Source organism: Glandiceps talaboti, chromosome 2 (genome assembly GCF_964340395.1).
Source record: "Glandiceps talaboti chromosome 2, keGlaTala1.1, whole genome shotgun sequence".
Lineage (NCBI taxonomy): Eukaryota > Metazoa > Hemichordata > Enteropneusta > Spengelidae > Glandiceps > Glandiceps talaboti.
In genome coordinates, this window is record NC_135550.1 from 23,038,662 (window position 1) to 23,059,679 (window position 21,018).

Here is a 21,018-nt window from a genome sequence, read left to right on the forward strand (position 1 = left end):
AAACTCATCAAGTGATATGTCATCTTCTGAAATTGGTGTTGTTGACGCTACATGTACCTCGGTATTCCTGGACTGTAAATAATATGTTATAATGATTCGATAGTCCAATGTTAATTTGCAAATAACTATTTCTACATTCTCGGTTTTAACGCTTTTATATTGAATGTTTTGAAACGCCATATCATTCTAGGGATAGATTTTACAGTATCATATTTTAAATATCAGTACTACAAATATTTCATATAAACATAAATTTTTTTAATTGTTGTTGCCGATTCGAATTAAACCTTGCTAGTATCATTGATTCGCCAAATCATTAAGTGATGACCGAACGGCAAACAAAGGTTTAGTTTAATATATATTATTGGTATCAACCGGGGGGGGGGGGGGGGTCTTTCCAGTAGTGTTTTGCTGATAGTCTAATCGGCCAAACCAGACGTTTTTCGTTTGATGGTGGTCGAAGCCCAACTGTAACTTCATGCTCATAAAGGTAGCCTCGATTGCACTGTAACACTGTATGTGTTTTATTTGACAAGTGAGAGAAAAGAACTGTCAGCAAAAACTTAGAAATTCACGATACAGGACCTGAATAGAGTAATAATAATTATAATAATAATGTTGGTTTCTTATATAGCGCTTTCCCACTCCATGCTCAAAGAGCTTTACAATTATTACCCCTGGCACGGATCTATAGCGGCCCAACGACCCTTTACACTTCCTCAACTCCCTGGGGAGCATACAAGTACGGTAACGTATCATAAGAACTGGGTCAAGAAAACTAACAACTCTCAACGTTACCGTTTATTGAGAGGAAACACGACTATATTATGTTGATATGAGGGTTATAGGGCGCTCACACTTTCTTTAGATTTTTAGACAATTCTAATTAATTGTAATAAAAACATTACATGTATACATTTGAGAATAAAAATATAAAGTTCAATAATCGTCTCAATATCTGTCATATGGATGTTGACGTTACAGGTATACATGGATTTTCTCACTATAATCGGCGGTTATCAAACGACAGTGACACATTTAGCATGGTGATGTGAACATGTAACTTTGTGTGAGGATATTATAAAGCCCCATTCCTCCTAATCACTGTGCATCATTCTCACGTGACCATTACACTTCAATGAATGAATGAATGAATGCGCCATCCAATTGGTTGACCGAACAGGTATTCCCACGTGATCATTTTATTACGTCACAGTGGCGATAGCTAACACAATATCAGGTATTTCTTTACGAATTGTACAATCAAAGTTCGTACAATCCTTGATTGTATAATTTTAACAAAGATTTGGCAGTAATTGAAGACTTCTTTATGGTACTGTAATGACGTTGGAACAGTCATATTAGAAATGTTCATACTTTATAGAAAATGTCGGGTGTTTGATAAATGATTTTTGTACAAACGAATGTTTCTAGTCAGGCCGTACAGACAACAAATGTATGTTATACACGGCTTTAATATAACAAAAATATTTGACATAGACTTTGTTTTTCTGTGTGTTTTTGGTCAACATTTCTAACTAATCTAGAAACCACAAGCTGTATAATATTTTACAACGTGGCGAGGATAATTCACCCAAACTTTATGTCAACAACTTATCAATGATTTGCATGTCCGTGTATGACCTTTCAATCGACCTGACTAAAACCACAGACAGCCCATGCTAAAACCGATCAAGCATTCACTAATTTTGACCCGTAAATGTCTTTCCAAACGAACTAAGCACCACGTTTACTTCCAGCGTTTTTTTTCCGTGTGACACCTCTAAATATAGTCATTTCATGGATGAAGAAACCCCAACAACTTTAACATGTAAAAATGAAAGTATCGATAGTGGACTTTGTTATTACAGGAACACTTGAATATGAACCCAGTCAACAACTTATATAAGGTACAAGATGGAGGACATCGATTGTACTGCAGACAACGACTTGTTGATCACGCCTTTCTTGATGTTAACAAGGCTGATAGATGATCGAATTCATGCCCTGTTTGCGAACCTCAGATTTACATTTCTTTGAGGATAATAACCCAGGACCAGCTATATATAGCACATTTAATGACCTCTGCAACTTAGCTCCACTATACAGGTTGTAAATTTAGAAGCAAGGTTTGTTATATTGGCACTTACTCGTATGTAATAGTTGCGGATACGAATCTCAGCAGTGTAGATTCAAGTTCTAAGGGTAAGTTTTAATATGAACACGGTTTTTTTTTATTCTGCTGCGACATGAGACACGTAAAATACCATCGAATATCTCAAGCGATAAAACAGGACTTTTATACATCAACTATTGGTGGGTACGTATGAGGATTGAGTCCTGGTGGAAAAAGTAAAGTATTTGCCCGCCCGTTGGTGGATTTCTTGTTTATAATTAACTAAAGTGGTGACATAGCGTCTAAAGTGGTTGTAATTACACTGAGCTATAAGTACATATAGTTAAGACTTTGTTGCCACAACGCGTGTGTCTGTGTGTCTGTGTGTCTGTGTTTATCACCTGGTGAAAATTCTATATATGATCTTTCTATGCTGTCGCCTACATCTTGAGAAGATTAACATTTCAATGGAACGCACAGCAATTGACAAATATTGAACAAGACACAAGTATCATCGAAATGTAACGTCGAGACCGCACTACGATTTTAGTTCACATAACAATGCTTATCGTTTACACGTGCACATACTGAACACTTGCACCTAAAATCTAAGCATTACACTGCACTGAATATACAGGGGTGCAACTGGTGATTTATTGTTTATTTGTTTGTTTACTTTTCACCGAATCATAGTTGTATTTCTCTGATTAAAAGCGTTGACCCAGTAACATAATTCGGTGGTACAGTAAATCTCACTTATATATTGATTTCTAAATGCCGATAAAACAAGTGCATTCCATTCACATTCCATCAGCAGCGGTCGCATTTTTATAGTTGGCCAGGTAAACAGTGTGAACTAGAAGGTGTACAACATGTCTTCGAATGGTAGGGAATTGACGTTTGGGGTAGTTGACTGGGTCTTGTTTGCTGCTATGCTGGTCATCTCTGCATTGACTGGGATATATCATGGCATACATAAAGGTGGTCAGAAGACAACAGCTCAGTAAGTGTACCTGAATTTAGTATACGTATAATTCAGCATGAGAAACAAAAAAGCGAAACGAAATGAAAAAGTCAACTGTGCACAAGAGATTTTCGTTTCAAAGTTACTCATGCAATTCTAGTATTTCAGATATTAACGTTTTATAGTAATAGTATCACCATACTATAGTTGGTTCTACAGTGTTCTACTTTTTTACCACCTTTAAAAATACTTCCAGGAAAAAGAATTTGTATATTAGTCTTTATTTATTCTAGTATATTTTCATATTTTCGTAGCATTGTTTTTTTTTTATAGTTTCATTGTTTTCTTGCGCACGTATTTTCTATTGTGCGTTTTCGACGCCAGTATCATATACACTGAATGTAAACTAGCCGTGAGGTAAAAACCCCAGTAGTGAGGTTTAAAACATAGCCAAGGGGTAATACAGTGGAGAAGTAAAACCGTAGCCATGCGGTAAAAATATAGTAGTGAGGTAATAATATAGCCCATGTAGCCATGTGGTAAAAATATTGTGGTGAGGTAAAAACATAGCCCATGTAGCCATGTGGTAAAATATTGAAGTGAGGTAATAGCCCATGTAGCCATGTGGTAAAAATATAGTAGTGAGGCAAAAATATAGCCCACGTGGTAAATTGTAGTATGTGTTACATTTGTATGAGTGTGTACATGTGTATGAGAGAAAATAAGTGGATGGGGCATACCGTAGTTACGATATAACAGATAAATTTTTTGAGCGGAGGATTAGCAAACTAAATTGAACACAGCATTTTACACTCTCAAAATCCTTGAATATTGTTCCTTTTATCGCTTTGTAGATATTTAGTGGCGGATCGTAGCATGGGGTGTGTACCCATAGCCACATCATACTTTGTGTCATTCGTATCGGCAATAGCTGTGTTGGGATTTCCAACGGAGGTTTACATCTTTGGTATGCAGTTTGCACTTGGTCTGATAGGAATTGTTATCGGTGTATCTATTATGGTATGGACTTTTATCCCTGTAATTCGTGGGCTAGAAATAATTAGTGTTTATGAGGTGAGTAAATCACTCTCTATGAGTAAATCAAACTCTTTACATACCACTGTTACTGTTACAATGAATAACACGACCTTGTCCTTCAATTCACCTGTGTATCGTCACAGCTCGTTGTGCATATAAGAATTCATTTCTAAGCTTGCCGCTGACGTTCGCATTACTTAGTGATCGACTTTGGAAGTTAAGCTGTACAAATATCTAAAACGACAAAACATGCAGTTCTGATAAATAGAATTCGGCTGACTAAAATGCATACACTGCTTTTCAGTCATATTAATTGAAACTTTGTATTCTCGATTTTCAAAATCCAATAACAAAACTTTTTGGGTGAATTGAACGTGAAATGAACTCATGACAGTAATGTATATTTGTAGGAAATTTTGCTAATACTGTAACAGTGCGTCCTGTCACAAGATTCCGACCCAATAATCAAGTTATCGTTTCTTCTCCTTCACAGTACATGAGTTTACGATTCCACTTCATCCTACGAATCACCGCGGCTTTACTGTTCATCGTGTTGATCACTTTATATATGGGTACAACGATGATCGGACCAGCCATTGCATTCCAGGGTATGGCTAATGGTTTATTTGCAATATTATAAAGGCTTGACCCAGTAACAATAAAATACATGATCATATCCAGTGTATTTTTCCTCCCGACTATAAAATGTATTACATATATTTATTTTTGAGAAGTGTATTTAAAAAATGTTGCAAAAATCGCAAAGTTTGATAGAACAACTAAAAGAAAATAATAAGCTCATGTCATCAGCCCTCCCCGCAAAAATAGAAATCTAAAAAGTTCAATGCCGACTCATCTGTTCTGTGATCAGAACCACACAATTTAGTTTGCTCGGTATGAATTTTTTTTTAAAATTGAGGCGAGGGTCCATACCAAGTTGACACAATTATTGTATTGATTTATCCCCCACACGTGAAATGAAAGAAATCATAACGATGTGAAATAGAGATTGGTTTGTGAAAATGTAGAATGTAGAACCGACTATCTGCAGGTTTGACATATTTATTCTTTTCTTCCAATGTCAAGTTCAAGGTATAGATTACTGGATCACTATCATCATAGTCGGGACAGTGTGCACGTTCTACACTACCATGGTAAGTACTATCAACATACCATATCCTACGTATATGCCATGTTTACTTGTCAAGGAATGATTCATCCATTTCAACTCCTACATCAACTGAGTGGGTGTGTGGTGATATCGAAGCCCGCCCCTTACGGTTACAAGACACATATACAAGCTCGACATTACCAATTCTAATTAAATGAGAGAAATTCATATTCAAACACTACAGGCTGTCAGGCAAGATAACATGAACTCTAGATCTATTTTCACTGCAGCACAATTCATACCTTTAAGATCTTTTAGTACCTTGATGTATTAAAAAAAAATACAACAAGTTATCACCGCAAACCACACGGTTGTTGAGGTCAAAGGTCGTCGGCACCAACTTCGAATTCATTAATCTCTATATCCTGACACAGAATATTTAAAGAAAAAAGTTTCTGTAACACAAATTTTCACATAAACGTTTGCAAGTAGATAGGTGATAATCTATCTTCCTGAAAACATTGAACATTTTTTCCACTTCTAGGGTGGAATGCGAGCTGTCATATGGTCCGATGTGTTTCAATGTATTGTGATGGTAATCTCCGTTGTGGCTGTTTTGGTCCTTGGTACCATTGAAGCTGGTGGTATGTCACAAGTATGGGAATATAACAAAAGACATGGAAAACTTGATGTCTTCGAGTAAGTGTGTATAACAGCTGACGTCACATCAATTTACATATAGTATGTACTAACCTGAGCATGCGCTACACGTAATATGGTACATTTCACCGTGTCACTGTCCACTATTAGGCATTTACGAATATTCAAAAAATACCGTCATAGTCGTAAATATCTATGACGTTTTTTTTAATATTCGTAAGTATCTAATACCGTCACTATTTTGTATTATGATCATCCCGGAATGGAATATTAGCTCACAAGTGAGTGTGCACTGTGTATATAGATACCTTGTGTAATTCAGTGGATTTTAACTTTCACAATTTTTTTTCAAAACATACATTTTCAGACAGGCTATCACATCAGTATTTTCAAGAAACCAATTCTGGATAATCAAAAAATGTACTGTAAAAATGCCCTTTAAGTTTCCATACCACACAGTACTAGTAACGTTAGATTGGAGGTTTGTGAAGAGACTAATTTAATCTCGTACACGTTTTGTCTGTAGTAGTTCTAATATTTTAAGGTCGAAACACTTTGTAAATTTAATTTGACAGGTTTGATCCCGACCCAACGCTTCGTTTATCATTCTGGTCCGTGGTAATTGGTCAAACAGTGTATTCAATGGCGACTACAGTGGACCAGGGATCTGTACAGCGGATTTTGGCGGCTAAATCTCTCAAACAGGCACAGGGGCAAGTTTTTTTTTTTTTATAAGTTTGACTTTTCGCCAAGACACAACCTCCACATTGTTAGAATGATTGCACGTTTGTTACCCGTCTGCAAAGGAATACCATATCATGTATTCAAATGGAATATATTCCTTCGGTTGGTGTTTTTTCTTAAAGCTTATAAATATATTACTCGTTGATTATGAATGATATACAATCTAATTTACCTATACGTATTGCAATTCTCATATCATCATGGAACGAAACTTTTCAATGATTCAATAAGCCTGTCAGTGTTCAGACTCATATGTCATACTTTCTTTACAATTTCTGCACTCTCACAAGTATATGAGAACAACTGTGTTACACAGCTCTGACACAGCTCTGACACTGTTGAAAAGAGTCATCAAAATCGATTCCAGGTACGTCACTGTTAACTGACGGTTTCTCTCTGTTTAGGACATTGCTGTTGACAATACCATACAAGGTCGTGATATTTTCGCTCTTCTTCCTTATTGGACTGGTTCTATTTGCCTACTACGATAGTAAGTTTGATCTAGAAACTCTCTACTAGTTCGATTTCCGGAAAACGACGGTTAACTTGAATTGAAACTATGTGCGACAAATCATGTGATATTTGTCTACTTTGGTGTTAATTTTTTAAAGAAAGGATTTACTGTAACAAAGTAAGCCTCTCTGATGATTTAATTTTGCTCTTCTTATAACAGTCAAAATATTTAAGGTAGAATTTCACCAAAAAAGCAAAGTTCTTAAAATCTATCCAAACTTCACCATGTGGAAGCTCGCTTCTGGTCCGTTTGAAATAATAAATACATTTTGGGGTTCACCGTCTTGTTTTCAATGAAATTGACAAACTTTATTTTATTTTCCCATTGAGTAAACTCACTGTATTTGGTGGCCATATTGGATTCTAAAATGGTTTAATTTTGATAACATTAATCTCTATATTTTCAAAACACTTTTAAGGTGACTCCTGAGTTTTTCTTGATAAACAGTTTATTTCCGAGGCGCATTTCACGTTAAGATGCCGTAATTATACCATAATTAACGATTTTCCGTAATTTACAGATGGTATGATGCCCCTTGTACCGGCAATCAATGCAACATTTCCACCAAGTAAGTTTACAATTAAGTTCGGTAGTTCAGTTCCATGAACAATTTATGAAATGAGAAGTATTTGATTTTAACAAACAACATTATATCAGACATATTCAACAGAATCTTGTCTGAGTTTGTTTCGATGTTTAATTTTCATCAAATAGTCTTTGTTAGTAACCGTTAGTTAGTTTGTTGTTATGTGTATGGATGGGTCAGATGCAAGCTTTAGCCATGCTATTTAAAGTATGGTGATTTCAACACTTTATTTTTCGGCCCGGGCAAGGGTATTTCTTTCCTTATAAAGTTTACATTCAAAGTTTCTATCATATTTCTAAAGAATGTTTGCTCGCTTGCTTGCTCGTTTGGTTGTTTGTTTGTTTGTTTGTTTGTTTGTTTGTTGGTTGGTTGGTTGGTTGGTTGGTTGGTTGGTTGGTTGGTTTGTGTGTATTGTGCGACAACGTTTAGTCTCATTCTCACTTTCATATAGTAGGTTTGATAAGACGATGTATATGTGATGGAATGGTTCTGAACAGTGTTGAAAAACATAGTACACTTTTTGTCATATAACCTTAGCATTTGGGTGTTTGAGACACACACAATTCTTGTTTGAGACACACACAATCCGTGTTTGAGACACACTGAATCCTGGTCATAAGACCTTAGCATTTGACGTTTTATGCTACAATTTACTCTAACACAGAACACATCAAAAGATGCGTTAGTCGGAGGTGACTTCTTCAAAGCATCCTGCTTTACACACTGTTACAATTTCGTGTGGTGTCTAAGACACACTAACTTCTGGTCTGTCGAACAGAGTAAATTGTTGACATTAACTCCGCTTTCAACGTTGAAGAGAGCGCTCGAGCAGTCAGTAGACGTCTACTACGCGGTGTCCAGTGTTTTCGGTGACCATCCCGCTTTCCACTGATGTTTCTCGTGTCTCCTTTTTCACCCCTCTCTCGCTGTGTCTTTTCGTAGAGTACGTACGTCCAGTGTCTACATCAAATTTTAAAAAGTGGTGTATGATACGCTCAAACTTAAATAATTCTTCATCCAAATTAGATGGTACTCGACTCTGCCGTGATAGCAGTCCTGCTTGCATACGGAGTAAATCGTCCCTTGAGCGAAACGCGTACACCGTCTGCGAGCATGACTACCGTGAAAGTGACTCTTCAGAATCGCAATATCACAATTTTCTTGGTCGCGGTCCAATGGATGTTTCGCATCTCTTCGGCCATCTAGGTCCATGGAATCGTAAAAAGGGGATCCTTTATCAGATCACCCTCCGAGAATATGGGTACGATGCCCCATTTCTCTCTCTCTCTCTCTCTCTCTCTCTCTCTCTCTCTCTCTCTCTCTCTCTCTCTCTCTCTCTCTCTCTCTCTCTCTCTCTCTCTCTCTCTCTCTCTCTCTCTCTCTCTCTCTCTCTCTCTCTGTGGTTTTTGAAGTGATTTTCTCCCAGATTCACTATATAAAAAAAAAGGGGGGGGTTCTTTTTCATTGAAATATTAACTGGAAAAAGGGTACATATGAAATTTCGCTAACAAGCCGGGGTACCCACCAATCCATGATCGAACGACTGCCACTGCCGGGGCGTCGCGACGCGTCGGAGAGTCAGAATTGTACGGGGTGGTGGTCACCGAAAACACCCGTCCTGTAGACTACCCGAACTGTCAATCCGTGTTGACGGCCCTTTGATATGTGCTGTTTTAGAGTAAATTGTTGCAGAAAATGCCCAAATGCTAAACTCTTATGACCAGGATTCAGTGTGTTTCGAACACCTCAATTCTGGTCATAAGACCTTAGCATTTGGTTGTTTTCTGCAACAATTTACTCTAAAACAGAAGACATCAAGGGTTCCGTCAATGAGAGTTGATGCAGACACAAGTTGGTGTGGTTTCGACTGGAGTGTTTGTTTTGTCGCCTGGAACTGACGCATCTTTTGATGTGTCCTGTTTTAGAGTAAATTGTTGCACAAAACGGCAAATGCTAAGGTCTTTTGACCAGGATTGTGTGTGTTTCGAACAAGGATTGTGTGTGTTTCGAACAAGAATTGTGTGTGTCTCAAACACCCAAATGCTAAGGTTATATGACAAAAAGTGTAGTATGTCATTTGATGTTTCACTCGTAGGAATTTTTATTCCTAATGTAAATTTCATTTTTTTTTATAGATATGACCTTGATGCTTGGTGGATCTAGGCAACCACATTACGCACCTCAATTCGCTAGACCTGATCAGGTACAGTTACTAGTCTCTGAATTTGCATAATAACGTTGCTCGTTATTAATTATTGATCATGCCTCCCGATGTAGGTAATCAATTTATTAATGTTGCTAAGGAATCGCATCTTCAAATAGTTTCTGTAATGACTAGATACTGTTTGCTTCATAAATAAAGTACAACTCTTTGAAATTCATAAACTTTCGAACATTAGCCTGTGCATCATTAGTATGTTTGGGTTTCTTTTTTACAGTGGATGGGTCACTGTGGGTGATACTATGAAATCAGACAAGTAGTGAATTCACCGTCAAACAATGGTTGGAGTTCAGACCACTAAAGTGGTCAGAGGTTGGGAAGACCAAGCCGCTTACCTGCCTCCTAACATAGGTTATGATAATCCATTTTTCTTTTCCAAACTTCAGATATTGGTATATTTTGTCAGTGACAAACTTGGCCATATTCCGGGTTTGCAGGGACTTTTTGTATCTTGTCTCTTTGCAGGAGCGCTAAGGTAAGCTAGACAAACCAGTTATCATTCACATCAGCTATACTACTACAGTAACTGCTGGTTACTTATATTACCATGTGTTTACTATATGTATCGTGCGTATCACTTTGTACGATCTAAAATAATTATCGCTGGTGGCGCACTCCAACCTCGATATACACGTCGCGTCGCTGCGTGTTGTGAATCATAGTTGATAGTGTGGCATGAACGCCATATTGCAGGCTATACAGTATAAAGATCTTCTGAAAGCGAACTTTCTTTTTGCGGTGTGAGAGCCAAAATGCACCTTCATTTGAAATTTAATATGCGATAAACAGCGAACAAATATCGTTATTTGAACATAGCCACTAAACCTATGAAGGGGGAAATTATCTTTTGTCATCTGTAGGCCCTTTCCCCTTTTTTTCTCGCCAGCTCTATTTCGTCTGGCTTAAATGCATTGGTTGCTGTAGTTTTGAGAGATATCATAATACCATGGCGACGCTGGCGATCAAAGTCAACCGGAAGAACACTGGAGGAAAATGATGAAAGTGACACCATTTTGACAAAAATACTAAGTAAGTTCCCAAAGTCAAGTTCTGAATTAACACCAATTGTTTTACTAGTTTTCACTCAACAAAGTAATAAAGAGTCTTGTATTGCAAGTATCCGATGTAATCAAAGTATTGCCACATTTCAATGGGCTAACATCAAAACGGACATCATTACTGACACATAGACCTTATTCAATCAATGTAACTTCTATTTCTTACAGCATTTGTGTTTGGCCTTATTAGTACAGGACTTGGGTTTGGTGTTCCTCACTTTGGTACTTTTGTTGTAATTATGAGTGCACTGACTGGAATTACTAGTGGCCCTCTCCTCGGTGCTTTTACTCTTGGCATGGCATACCCCAGGGCAAATACTTGGTATGTATTTCTAAAAACCTTTATTCATGTGAAACTTCGTTCGTGGAATATTTTTTATCATAATCTCGTACTATTTTGTATTCCATACCTAATTTCAATAGTTTGTTCCTTCTTATCTTGATATTCATATTATCGATATTAATATTTTGATATTCATATATTAAAATTGCGGCATAGAATAGATTTCTGTGTACCGATGTGTTCACGCATATTGCAAACCATGTTTAGTTACATGACTTGACATTTGCTCGAAATGTGTTGATTGTGATACATTTTATGTACGATTTTGTGTCGAAAATTAAGGGTTTTTTTGTTGAACATTTGTGTTTTGTTGAGTATGGGTCACCATATTTTAGTGAACTGACTGATTGTCAACAAACAATTAAAATTGTGATTTACTGTGAATTTCGTCTAGGGGTACCTTTATTGGGGTCATTGTGGGCACAGGATTTGGTCTGTGGGTCGAAATTGGTGCAATACTTATCAAGGACGGCAGTATTTATCCACTACCTGTCTACAAGGTAAATCCACTTTCTTGACCTTGACCGTATGCAATAAATTCTGTATGTATCCCCTGGAGTAGTCATGGTATATTCATATAGTGGCGAACACATTGTACAGAGAAGTACCCAACCGGGATTAGATCTTGCTTTATGAGGGCAATTGTAATTGTCCATTTTAGTACAATTATGAAAACAAACATTGCAGCAAAGTACTGGATGAAGAAAATACTATCTAAGACTCATTGACATTATGACAGCGGCTTATCTACAACATAATAATTGATGGCAGTAAACTACTTTGTCGTCATTTAGATTTCCTTTGCTTGGTATGTGTGTATGACTTGGCTTGTCACCTTAATCCTGGGTATTGTGATCAGTGAAATAGTTCGATGTATCAGTCCATCTGAGAGGAAGAAAGTGGTAGACCCCAAGTTACTGCTCGTGTGTTTGAGGTATGTATACACTGCTCGAAAGTCACCATCGAATTTGACCACTGCAATTAGTTCTGATATAATCGGAATTTACATTTAATGTCAGAAAGTTGTGAACTTGATGATTGGCTCTTCTGTTTTTGATTGTTATCGGTTGTTTGTACCTCTCTGTATTTGCCAATGTTGTTTTACGAGGTATTTTGCCCACGTTTGTCAACCTTCTTAAAACATTCCACCCCAGAGTCATGGCTTATCAATGCCATGCATTTGAATTGCACGAGATGTGATCAGCGATGCATTGTATGTGTTGAAATTCAAATTCTACCTTAGTTTAATTAAAATACGTTGAATAACTGACCGAAGTCTTTGTTACCTAATTTTGATATTTAAGGCCAAAAGACACACCTGGACCGGTAGTGGACGGCGTATATCGACAAACTGAATCCTGGGTGAATGAACCTACACATGCCACCATTTCACTGTCTGAGAAAGGTGTTGGTACAGGAGACCGAGGTGTATTTTTAAGACACGAAAAGATTAATGAAGATATGATGTAATATATATCGGCATATTTTTATATCAGTCATTTCCGTGATGGGTGCACTTATTTCTGGAAGATGCTTATGACTAGCGTTTCACATTCTGAGACTTAGAAAACATTGCAGTTAGCACTATTTCGTTGTCTGGAAGATGGTGTTATTTTTATCATTTCCCAACATTTATAACTTTTAATAAAATGTAATTCATAGCTGAAATTCTTTTATTGTAAAAACTTCCTAAGTTAGTAATTTTTAGTTACTGCTTCGTTTTACGCTAACACACATACAATACCAAACCTTGGTGACTAATTTTTTTCCAGTCGATGATTTTTTAGATTTCTACATGTATCAGCATTTGATCAAGATTAGTCTGTAAGGTACGCCGTGACGGTCGCCCTAACGCATAGGTCAACCTCTATCAGGAGGCCGGTGAGGGCGGAACGGACACGACGTATCTTACAGTCTAGATAGAGATACAATTGTAGGTTTTGCTAAAACGTGGTAGCATTTTTGCAAAATTTATATTTTGTGTCAACATTTAATCTGTTTGATATTTTTACTCTTTTATTTTATGTGAGTGTATCCATTGGCATCACATCTGTGTTCATCTAGTACCGAACTATGACCTCAAAAAAAGTGTCCAAAACGTAGTAACATTCAACTACAACACATGCGGGTCTTCACAAATCTGGTAACGACATCACATCACGTGTTGACAATTGAATTGATGTAGAAAACAGGCATATACACTTTGAACAATGTTGAATAAAGATCTAAAATCAACATACCCTCAGAACCATTTGACGGCTGTTGAACCTTCTACAATGAATGCACACAAACAAATCTTGATATTAAAACGAGTAATGAATTATGCATTTCATCGTTCATGGCTGTACAAACACAACACTCTTACATAAAACAACAGCAAATAAAAAAATATTCTTTTCCCACAAATCATTCATTCGATTGCATCCCCGGTGTATGGCTGGTAACATTTCATTTCGTAGGAAACTTCGACACTGAAACAGTCACCCGGATCAGCACTTCTCAGGCAGTACTACATTGAGATGTGATGACACTCAGCTCAATGGTTCGGTATATCACTCTAATTTTCAAGTTTCCCCTCCACCAAGATCATTTTCTTCGTCTTTGTTTGCGACAGACTAATACTTACATCACATCAAACCAGTGACACCATTTTGACGTCATTTAGCCGATGGCCATCATCCTCGATCAGTATGCAAATTAAATTTCCACCCACCAGACGAGTGTAAATGTTGAGAAACATAGGTGGGCCATTTCTGTAAACGCAATCACACATTTCCAGCTAGGGATTGAGGTAAGGGTGGCGCATAATTTTCCTATATGAAAACATAGGTTCACACATTTCATCTTGATTATCACCAGTTCAGTTCAGGAGCATGAATTTATATACATGTGCATGTATTTCCATTTGAGTCGAGCTGTAAAAGTGGGTGCTTGTTTTGTGGACATTCTAGCTAGCATGCAATGTTGGCTTTAGAAAGTGCTTCTGTGTTCTCAACGACGACTTCTATATCACAGACTTGGTTTGTTGTAGTTTTGTCAGCATTTCGGTATTGCTCCCCTGGAATGTAAACAATGCAAAGATATGTCAGTTTACTACTCCACAACGACCAGATGAATTTACCATATTGTAAAGCACATCTAAATGGCATTCCTCCATCAAACCATCATGCGAACATTTTTACTTCTTGCGGTGTACGATTATGGTGTTTTGTTAACGTTCTTGTTTTATTTGTCGAACCCTGTGGCTACTTTTTGAGTCTGGGGAGTAACATTCAATATTCAGTTTTCAAACTGTATCGTGTACACCTTTTACGTGTTTGTTCCAATCGCAGAAAAACACACAAGGGTGGATCATTAAGGCTTAGACGATGCTTTGAGCTTCAAAATTTACTATTTCGAACTAGACAGATTACATGTCTGTACAGACATTGACTTTCTGTACTTTGAGATTTAGTGAACTTGTTGGAAGATTCTCTGAATGGGATGTAATTATAGACAATGATATTTCTATAATACTTGCGCAAAGTCCGAAACATTCATAGTTATCTATTTGTCTGCATCGTCAAAATCAAATGTCACAAATATATATATATAATGAAAAAATCTCAACTTATTATAATTAATGCACGTATTTGATTTGGAGTAGCAACGAATATTGACCAAAAATGTAAATATTTGTATGCAGCTCATGATCAGCGATGAACGACTTGATGAGAATTCACTATATTATATTTCATTCGCCTTTCACTGATGACCCAAGTCTGCCTAATTGTCGACAAATGTTTGATTTATGTACATTGTACATATAGTAGACGATCCATATAACTGACTTCAATCCTTACACAGATCATTTGGGCTACATGTAATCAATGGTGAGATTTCACTCGGTTGATATATGGACTTTAAACATGTTAAAAATGTGATATAGAATATCTGGTCTAATTTATCAGCAGTCATTTTGATACCACGATCATTGGATTCTTGGATTTACGACTTCTTATTTTGCATTGTCGTAAAACAACAGCCTGAGGTCTCTCTTGTGTCAACGGAAAAATGTGCTCTGGCTTGAGAAAATTGTGTTTAATGTGAAACAAAGTCAAATAAACCACGGGTATCATCAGTGTCCGAGCGTCATAATATTATATAGTTCTGTATACCTAGAAGGTTTTAGATTACAAGACGACTCGATGGTTGTAAAGCTTCAAACATTTCACGGCACAACATCGTACTTGGCATAGATTCTGCAATCATAGTGATTGATTGTAAACAGTAGATTGGATTCCAGCGCCCTTAGTCTTTAGTTTCATTCACCGCGTAGTGTATTCATGTGTACTTTGATAGATATGTCGAGTTTGTTCTTTGGTGTGAACCTGTCTTTATTGTACATAATTACAAAAAATGTAGTATATATCTGACGTGAAACGTTCAGGAGATCAAACTATGTTTGAATGGTTCATTCGGTGTGGTCCCGACGACGAGGATAAAACACGACATATAAATCAAGATTTTAGTTTCTCGTCGTACAATATACGATTTCAAAATCAGGGAAAATCATAAATCATCGATAAAGTTGTCATCATCCTAAACGTATGCCGTCCTGACTACATTACAAATAGGATACGACCCGATGAATTTTAACGATGGGTATATTACCTTAACAAAACAATGTCGCTGATAAAATCATTGGTTTTCACACTAGATACGTAACTGCAACTTCTCTTAATGTTTTACCAGTAAACTATTCTCTACGTATCAATAACGTCTCCGTGATAGCGATTTTAGAAAAGAAGAGTTTCCTTATAATATCTCAGATTATTAAGCGACAATTTCATTCGCAATAACTGATGTAGTGGTGACTGAAAGATGTGATAGTATCGATCCATTGCGTACTTTATTTTCGTCTATTCACTATATTTACGTCTTTTCCATTCAAAAACCAGAAGCTTTAATACAGCTATTTGAACAAGAGTGTATCAAATCCACGATTTTATTGCTCATTCACAGCTTGGTTTCAGAATAGTGGCACTGTCGTAAAACCACATGACATCTTTGCGACACAGTACAACACTTATCGTAAAACCACTAGCCCTCTTTGCGACAACATTCCTCTAATACAGCGGAATGCCTTCTCTGGCTCAGCTGTGACTGCGCATTGGATTGGAGATCCCTTGTAATTTAAAATACAGTGTATACATATTTTACTCGCTATAAACCCGAAGCAGGCTCAGGTTCATGCGTTTTGAATAATCTCAGCCTCAGTGAAAAACAAGAAGGGCATGGTCATAGACATTGAGATACACAAGGACTATCTCAGAGTTTAGTCATCTGTAAGTCATCAACAAATTGTAGAGAGTAGATTTTAATGTATGGTGTTAACAACTGATATGACACAACTAAAAGTAGAATCGTTAAAGTTTACAAATTCTCCTTAGAGCGTTAAATTCCTCCATTCTATCTTGACGACTGATTAAATTAATGCATCCTATGATACATCAGTAATTCACAGAGTTCCGACAATCAGCTTCAGACCACAGCGAGATATGGTGTAACACATTTGATTTCGTATAATGGTCTTTGTTGTCTAAGTTATTCATTCCACATGCCCACTTAGATATACTGTATTAGTCTTTATGACATCTAAGTTAGCATTTGTTTATCAAGTGAAAGTTTTTGATGAATATGTTTTTACTATATTTCGATTTAAAATTTTATATTGGTATATAATATATTTCCAATTGTCGGGTAAGATGACATATTACTGTAAATTGTAAACTGAAAATTACCCTACGTCGATTTATAATGGTTGGCCGCATACAACAAACAACATATGGAATTACTTGGTTTCGTTTATGTTATGCATCGAGGTTAACCTGGATGTCAGTACTTTCGATTATTCAATATTAACATAACTGGTTGTAAATCATGGTAATCTAAAGAATTGGGCATAATGAGAGTAAATGATTAAGACGGATAGCTGTGACGCACACTTAGATAAAGGCTGTACCCGCTCCTTTCCTGACACCACAAGTAACAGTCAATTCAGTGCATTTCACTGATATGTTATGATATTATTTTATGATGGTAGTGGTACGAAGTGGTAGTAGTAGGATTTGGAACTGGTGGCAGTGGGTGGGATCATGCCAAAATCACAAAATAATGAAAAGTTACATAAAAAATGAGTCAAAGTAGAACGTGACCCTCGCCTAATTTCCATTTTCTAAAATATGGCCCTCTCCCGAGGACCGATTTGTAAAAAGTGGCCCCCATTCCCCCGGCCCTCCCTCTTGTAATTACTGAAGGCCCCCTTAGAGGTAAATAGGAAACCTGTAATAATCCATATTAAAGTAAATAATCACGTTTTTGATGTGTGTGGGGGGGGGGAGGATACATAACGTTTTTCCAAAAAGTTGTATTCCTTAACAAAAGGATAGCATATGTTCTTCTTTGCTCCCAAAAGTAAGAAACTAAACAGCCTAACCCATTTCTTCTAGCTAAAATTATAAAATAATCTCCCATTGGGGTAGTTCACGTTGACCATTCCCCGGCATCTTAATCATCGTGTCGAATAGCTTACGATTCAATTGATCCTGACAGATTTTAATGCTTGGTGATATATTAAAGAAATGCCCAAGCTACGTTTCCTGCCATCCTCGATGTCAGCACTAAGGGCAGCTGTCCACTTAGTTATATTACTGATAAATAAAACCATATTCTCAAAGTTAAATCGTGAGTTTAGATACCAAGTCGAGTATAGAAATTGTTAGTGTTGTTTTCTTTTCATATTAAAAGTATTTTATCTCTCCTCTTCCAAAAATTCCTGTTCTGGTATAGTTTGTATACCATGGAGAAAAGCGCCGTCACTGAACAACCCAAATATGGAAGACAAACTAACCTAGAAGGAGAGGTAAGCCAAGTTCAAGTCGCTAAATAGTTTGCATTCATCACATAAACTTCGTACCTTTTCCATTAAAATCTGAGATAACTAATCGAAGAACTACAAATCAGTAAAATATTTTTTAGTGGACAACTTTCATTCTCATATAACGGGATATAAGCTTACTCATTCAGGATGTAGAACTGATACTCATTTCTTTTCGTGAACGGTTTACAATACAAGAATAATCTTTGAATAAGCACTGACTTTGAATATGTGGTTGTCTTCAGACCAAACAACAGCAATGGTGGAGTAATGACCTCTTCAACTGTGTTAGTGACATGAGAAGCTGTAAGTATAAATGTTCTTGATATCATTTAGATTTTTGTACTTTGCAAAACTTAGAGATTCACAAGGCCGCGACTCTGTGAAGAATGTTGTAAATTGTGGGACTTGACATGAAACATCTTTGAAATGTAAAACTTTTTAAAGAAAAAGGAATATAATGTATTGAGTCAATGAGTCACTATAACTCGTTATGATGGAACCACTGTTGAGATGCATTGAGATGAGGTGTAAGCTGTTTTGGAAGTTATGGTTAGTTCGTAGCAGTAGATCTCCAGACTTTCTCCCGACGCCTTATAATCTCATTTGTGTTTCAGGTTTGTGTGGCTGTTTCTTCTTTCCATGTTTTCAATGTGAGATTGCACAAAGAATGAATGAGGCGCCAGCACTTGGATGCTGCTGGCCGTGTGGTCTCTCTTCTATGAGAACTAAGTTAAGATACGAACATAATATTGAAGTGAGTAACGATCAGTAACAGCTCGCTCTCTCTCTCTCTCTCTCTCTCTCTCTCTCTCTCTCTCTCTCTCTCTCTCTCTCTCTCTCTCTCTCTCTCTCTCTCTCTCTCTCTCTCTCTCTCTCTCTCTCTCTCTCTCTCTCTCTAGACCTCTCTAGACCTCTCTAGACCTCTCTCTAGACCTCTCTCTAGACCTCTAGACCTCTATTATTTTCCATTTCAATGTCAGATTCGTGGTTACTATGTCTATGTAGTTGTCAACCATACTGCACCTATTGAACAACAACATATACTGTATATCAAATGTCGTAAAATTTATATTCATCCACGTTATTCAAATTGTGCTACAAGCTTATTATTTCCTATTTGATTTGACAAATATGATTGCAAGCTATAAGCTTACAGATCAACTATGCATTTCTATGCAACACATTCTTTTATTTTTTTAGGGAAGTATCATCACAGATGTGGTGTGTTCCTTGTGTTGTGGTCCGTGCGTCGCCTGTCAGATCTCACGAGAGTTAGACGATTTGGATACAGAGAAGTACCATGAGAGTCTTTAGGTCTCACGAGAGTTTTACGCTTAAATACAGAAGTACCACGAGATCTCTTTAGATTTCACATGAATTGTATAGTTTAGATATAGGGAAGGACAGTACCATGGGAGTATTTTAGATCTTTGCGAGAGTCTTCTGTAATCTCAATGGACTTGAAGTCAGTATTTGAATTTAACGGTTCAAGATTGTGACGTTATCAGAGATGGAAACGTGTTGTGGTGCATATATATGTAGCAATGTTTTATATCTCAGAACCCCCGATATTCTCTGACAGATTTGATGTAATCGAGGATGAGTCTCACGAAGACTGTGTGTGTCATCGAGTGGTGTTCCTCCAAATCGGGGAATGTAGGTCCAGATGATCGAAACACAACACTGTCAATTGTATCTGTCGCGAACTCTCGCGAGTGATAGTACGGACCGGGTTGTATACACAAACCACAATATCTAATATCTCAAAATAGTTTGGTTACAGCATAGTCATATTTGTCGCAACATTTCGCGTAGGATATTAATCATTATGCCTTCCTACGGGTAAATAAGATGGCGTATTTCGTATTGCGGCACGTTTAGAGGCAAAATCAAGCAATGTGTAATAATGATGGAAAAATTCATAATGGTTTGTTTTTCGTTCGTCATATGTATGTAATTACATGATGCTGAGGTAGGTCAAGGTATGATGACCGCCCATTTGTTTGTCTTTTTTTTGTCGAGGATTATAATATATTATATTCCTTTTTTTTACTTTTTTGACGAGCGTAATTCAAGATTCATGATTTGATTTAATAAAAACACATATAATATAGAAAGTCGGTCTTGTGGTAATTCCTCTAACTCATATAAACTTACACCATAAATGGACGAATGGTAATTTCGTAGTTTGCATTGATGCTCATGGCATTAGCAAACTCTACCATAAATTTAAACTCATGATATAGTTTCATAGCCATGTGTTTTGTTTCTACGTAAAAATAAAGCTGTGTTGATATAACTTATCATCAAATGGTTAATCTGTCTGTCTGCGCATGATAACGATGATGCCAAAGCTGTCAGAGTATAATACATCATGTCACAGCAAGCTGACACTATCACTTGTCATCATACAAATAAACATATAACAATATTTCAGACATTGATCGGGATAACAATTGTCAATGGATTGCATTATTATATTGATATCCAGTCGCTGTAGTGTAATACAGCTATCTTTTTCTAGAAGCATTCTCGATTTAGCAAGCATGTTTTATATCATATGTGTTGTTAGTTATAGAGAGAGAGAGACAGAGACAGAGACAGAGAGAGAGAGAGAGAGAGAGAGAGAGAGAGAGAGAGAGAGAGAGAGAGAGAGAGAGAGTGAGGGAGAGAGTGTGACGGACAAGTAAATGTGTCTATGCGTTTGTATGCGTAAGTATGCGTTTGTCTGTTTGTCTGTG

At 36.9% G+C, this 21,018-nt stretch overlaps 2 protein-coding genes across 2 annotated transcripts; both read left to right on the forward strand.

Moving 5' to 3' along the window:
- The first annotated feature begins 2,084 nt into the window (after positions 1–2,084).
- Positions 2,085–12,859, forward strand: LOC144453573 (sodium-dependent multivitamin transporter-like). The gene is made up of 16 exons (XM_078144893.1): positions 2,085–2,205; positions 2,934–3,119; positions 3,935–4,154; positions 4,612–4,726; positions 5,205–5,272; positions 5,774–5,928; positions 6,465–6,602; positions 7,038–7,123; positions 7,668–7,715; positions 9,869–9,936; positions 10,341–10,429; positions 10,841–10,983; positions 11,181–11,334; positions 11,750–11,855; positions 12,150–12,289; positions 12,660–12,859. The coding sequence occupies exons 2-16, from the start codon at positions 2,989–2,991 to the stop codon at positions 12,823–12,825; spliced, it is 1,827 nt and encodes a 608-aa protein (XP_078001019.1). The 5' UTR covers positions 2,085–2,205; positions 2,934–2,988; the 3' UTR covers positions 12,826–12,859.
- A 1,246-nt stretch (positions 12,860–14,105) lies between these two features.
- On the forward strand, positions 14,106–20,561 carry LOC144453472 (cornifelin homolog A-like). The gene is made up of 5 exons (XM_078144780.1): positions 14,106–14,146; positions 18,187–18,259; positions 18,520–18,580; positions 18,892–19,031; positions 19,478–20,561. Exons 2-5 carry the CDS (start codon positions 18,197–18,199, stop codon positions 19,589–19,591), a joined length of 378 nt encoding a protein of 125 aa, XP_078000906.1. The 5' UTR covers positions 14,106–14,146; positions 18,187–18,196; the 3' UTR covers positions 19,592–20,561.
- Positions 20,562–21,018: the final 457 nt, after the last annotated feature.

What these genes read in the sequence shown, in the direction of transcription:
- LOC144453573 (XM_078144893.1), top strand. Translation starts at nt 2,989, where the DNA reads ATGTCTTCGAATGGTAGGGAATTGACGTTTGGGGTAGTTGACTGGGTC. An exon ending in CAATGCAACATTTCCACCAA is followed by an intron (nt 7,716 to 9,868) that starts GTAAGTTTACAA and finishes TTTTTTTTATAG; the next exon opens with ATATGACCTTGATGCTTGGT. An exon ending in CTCTTTGCAGGAGCGCTAAG is followed by an intron (nt 10,430 to 10,840) that starts GTAAGCTAGACA and finishes TTTTCTCGCCAG; the next exon opens with CTCTATTTCGTCTGGCTTAA.
- LOC144453472 (XM_078144780.1), top strand. Translation starts at nt 18,197, where the DNA reads ATGGAGAAAAGCGCCGTCACTGAACAACCCAAATATGGAAGACAAACT. An exon ending in AAACTAACCTAGAAGGAGAG is followed by an intron (nt 18,260 to 18,519) that starts GTAAGCCAAGTT and finishes GGTTGTCTTCAG; the next exon opens with ACCAAACAACAGCAATGGTG. An exon ending in GATACGAACATAATATTGAA is followed by an intron (nt 19,032 to 19,477) that starts GTGAGTAACGAT and finishes TTATTTTTTTAG; the next exon opens with GGAAGTATCATCACAGATGT.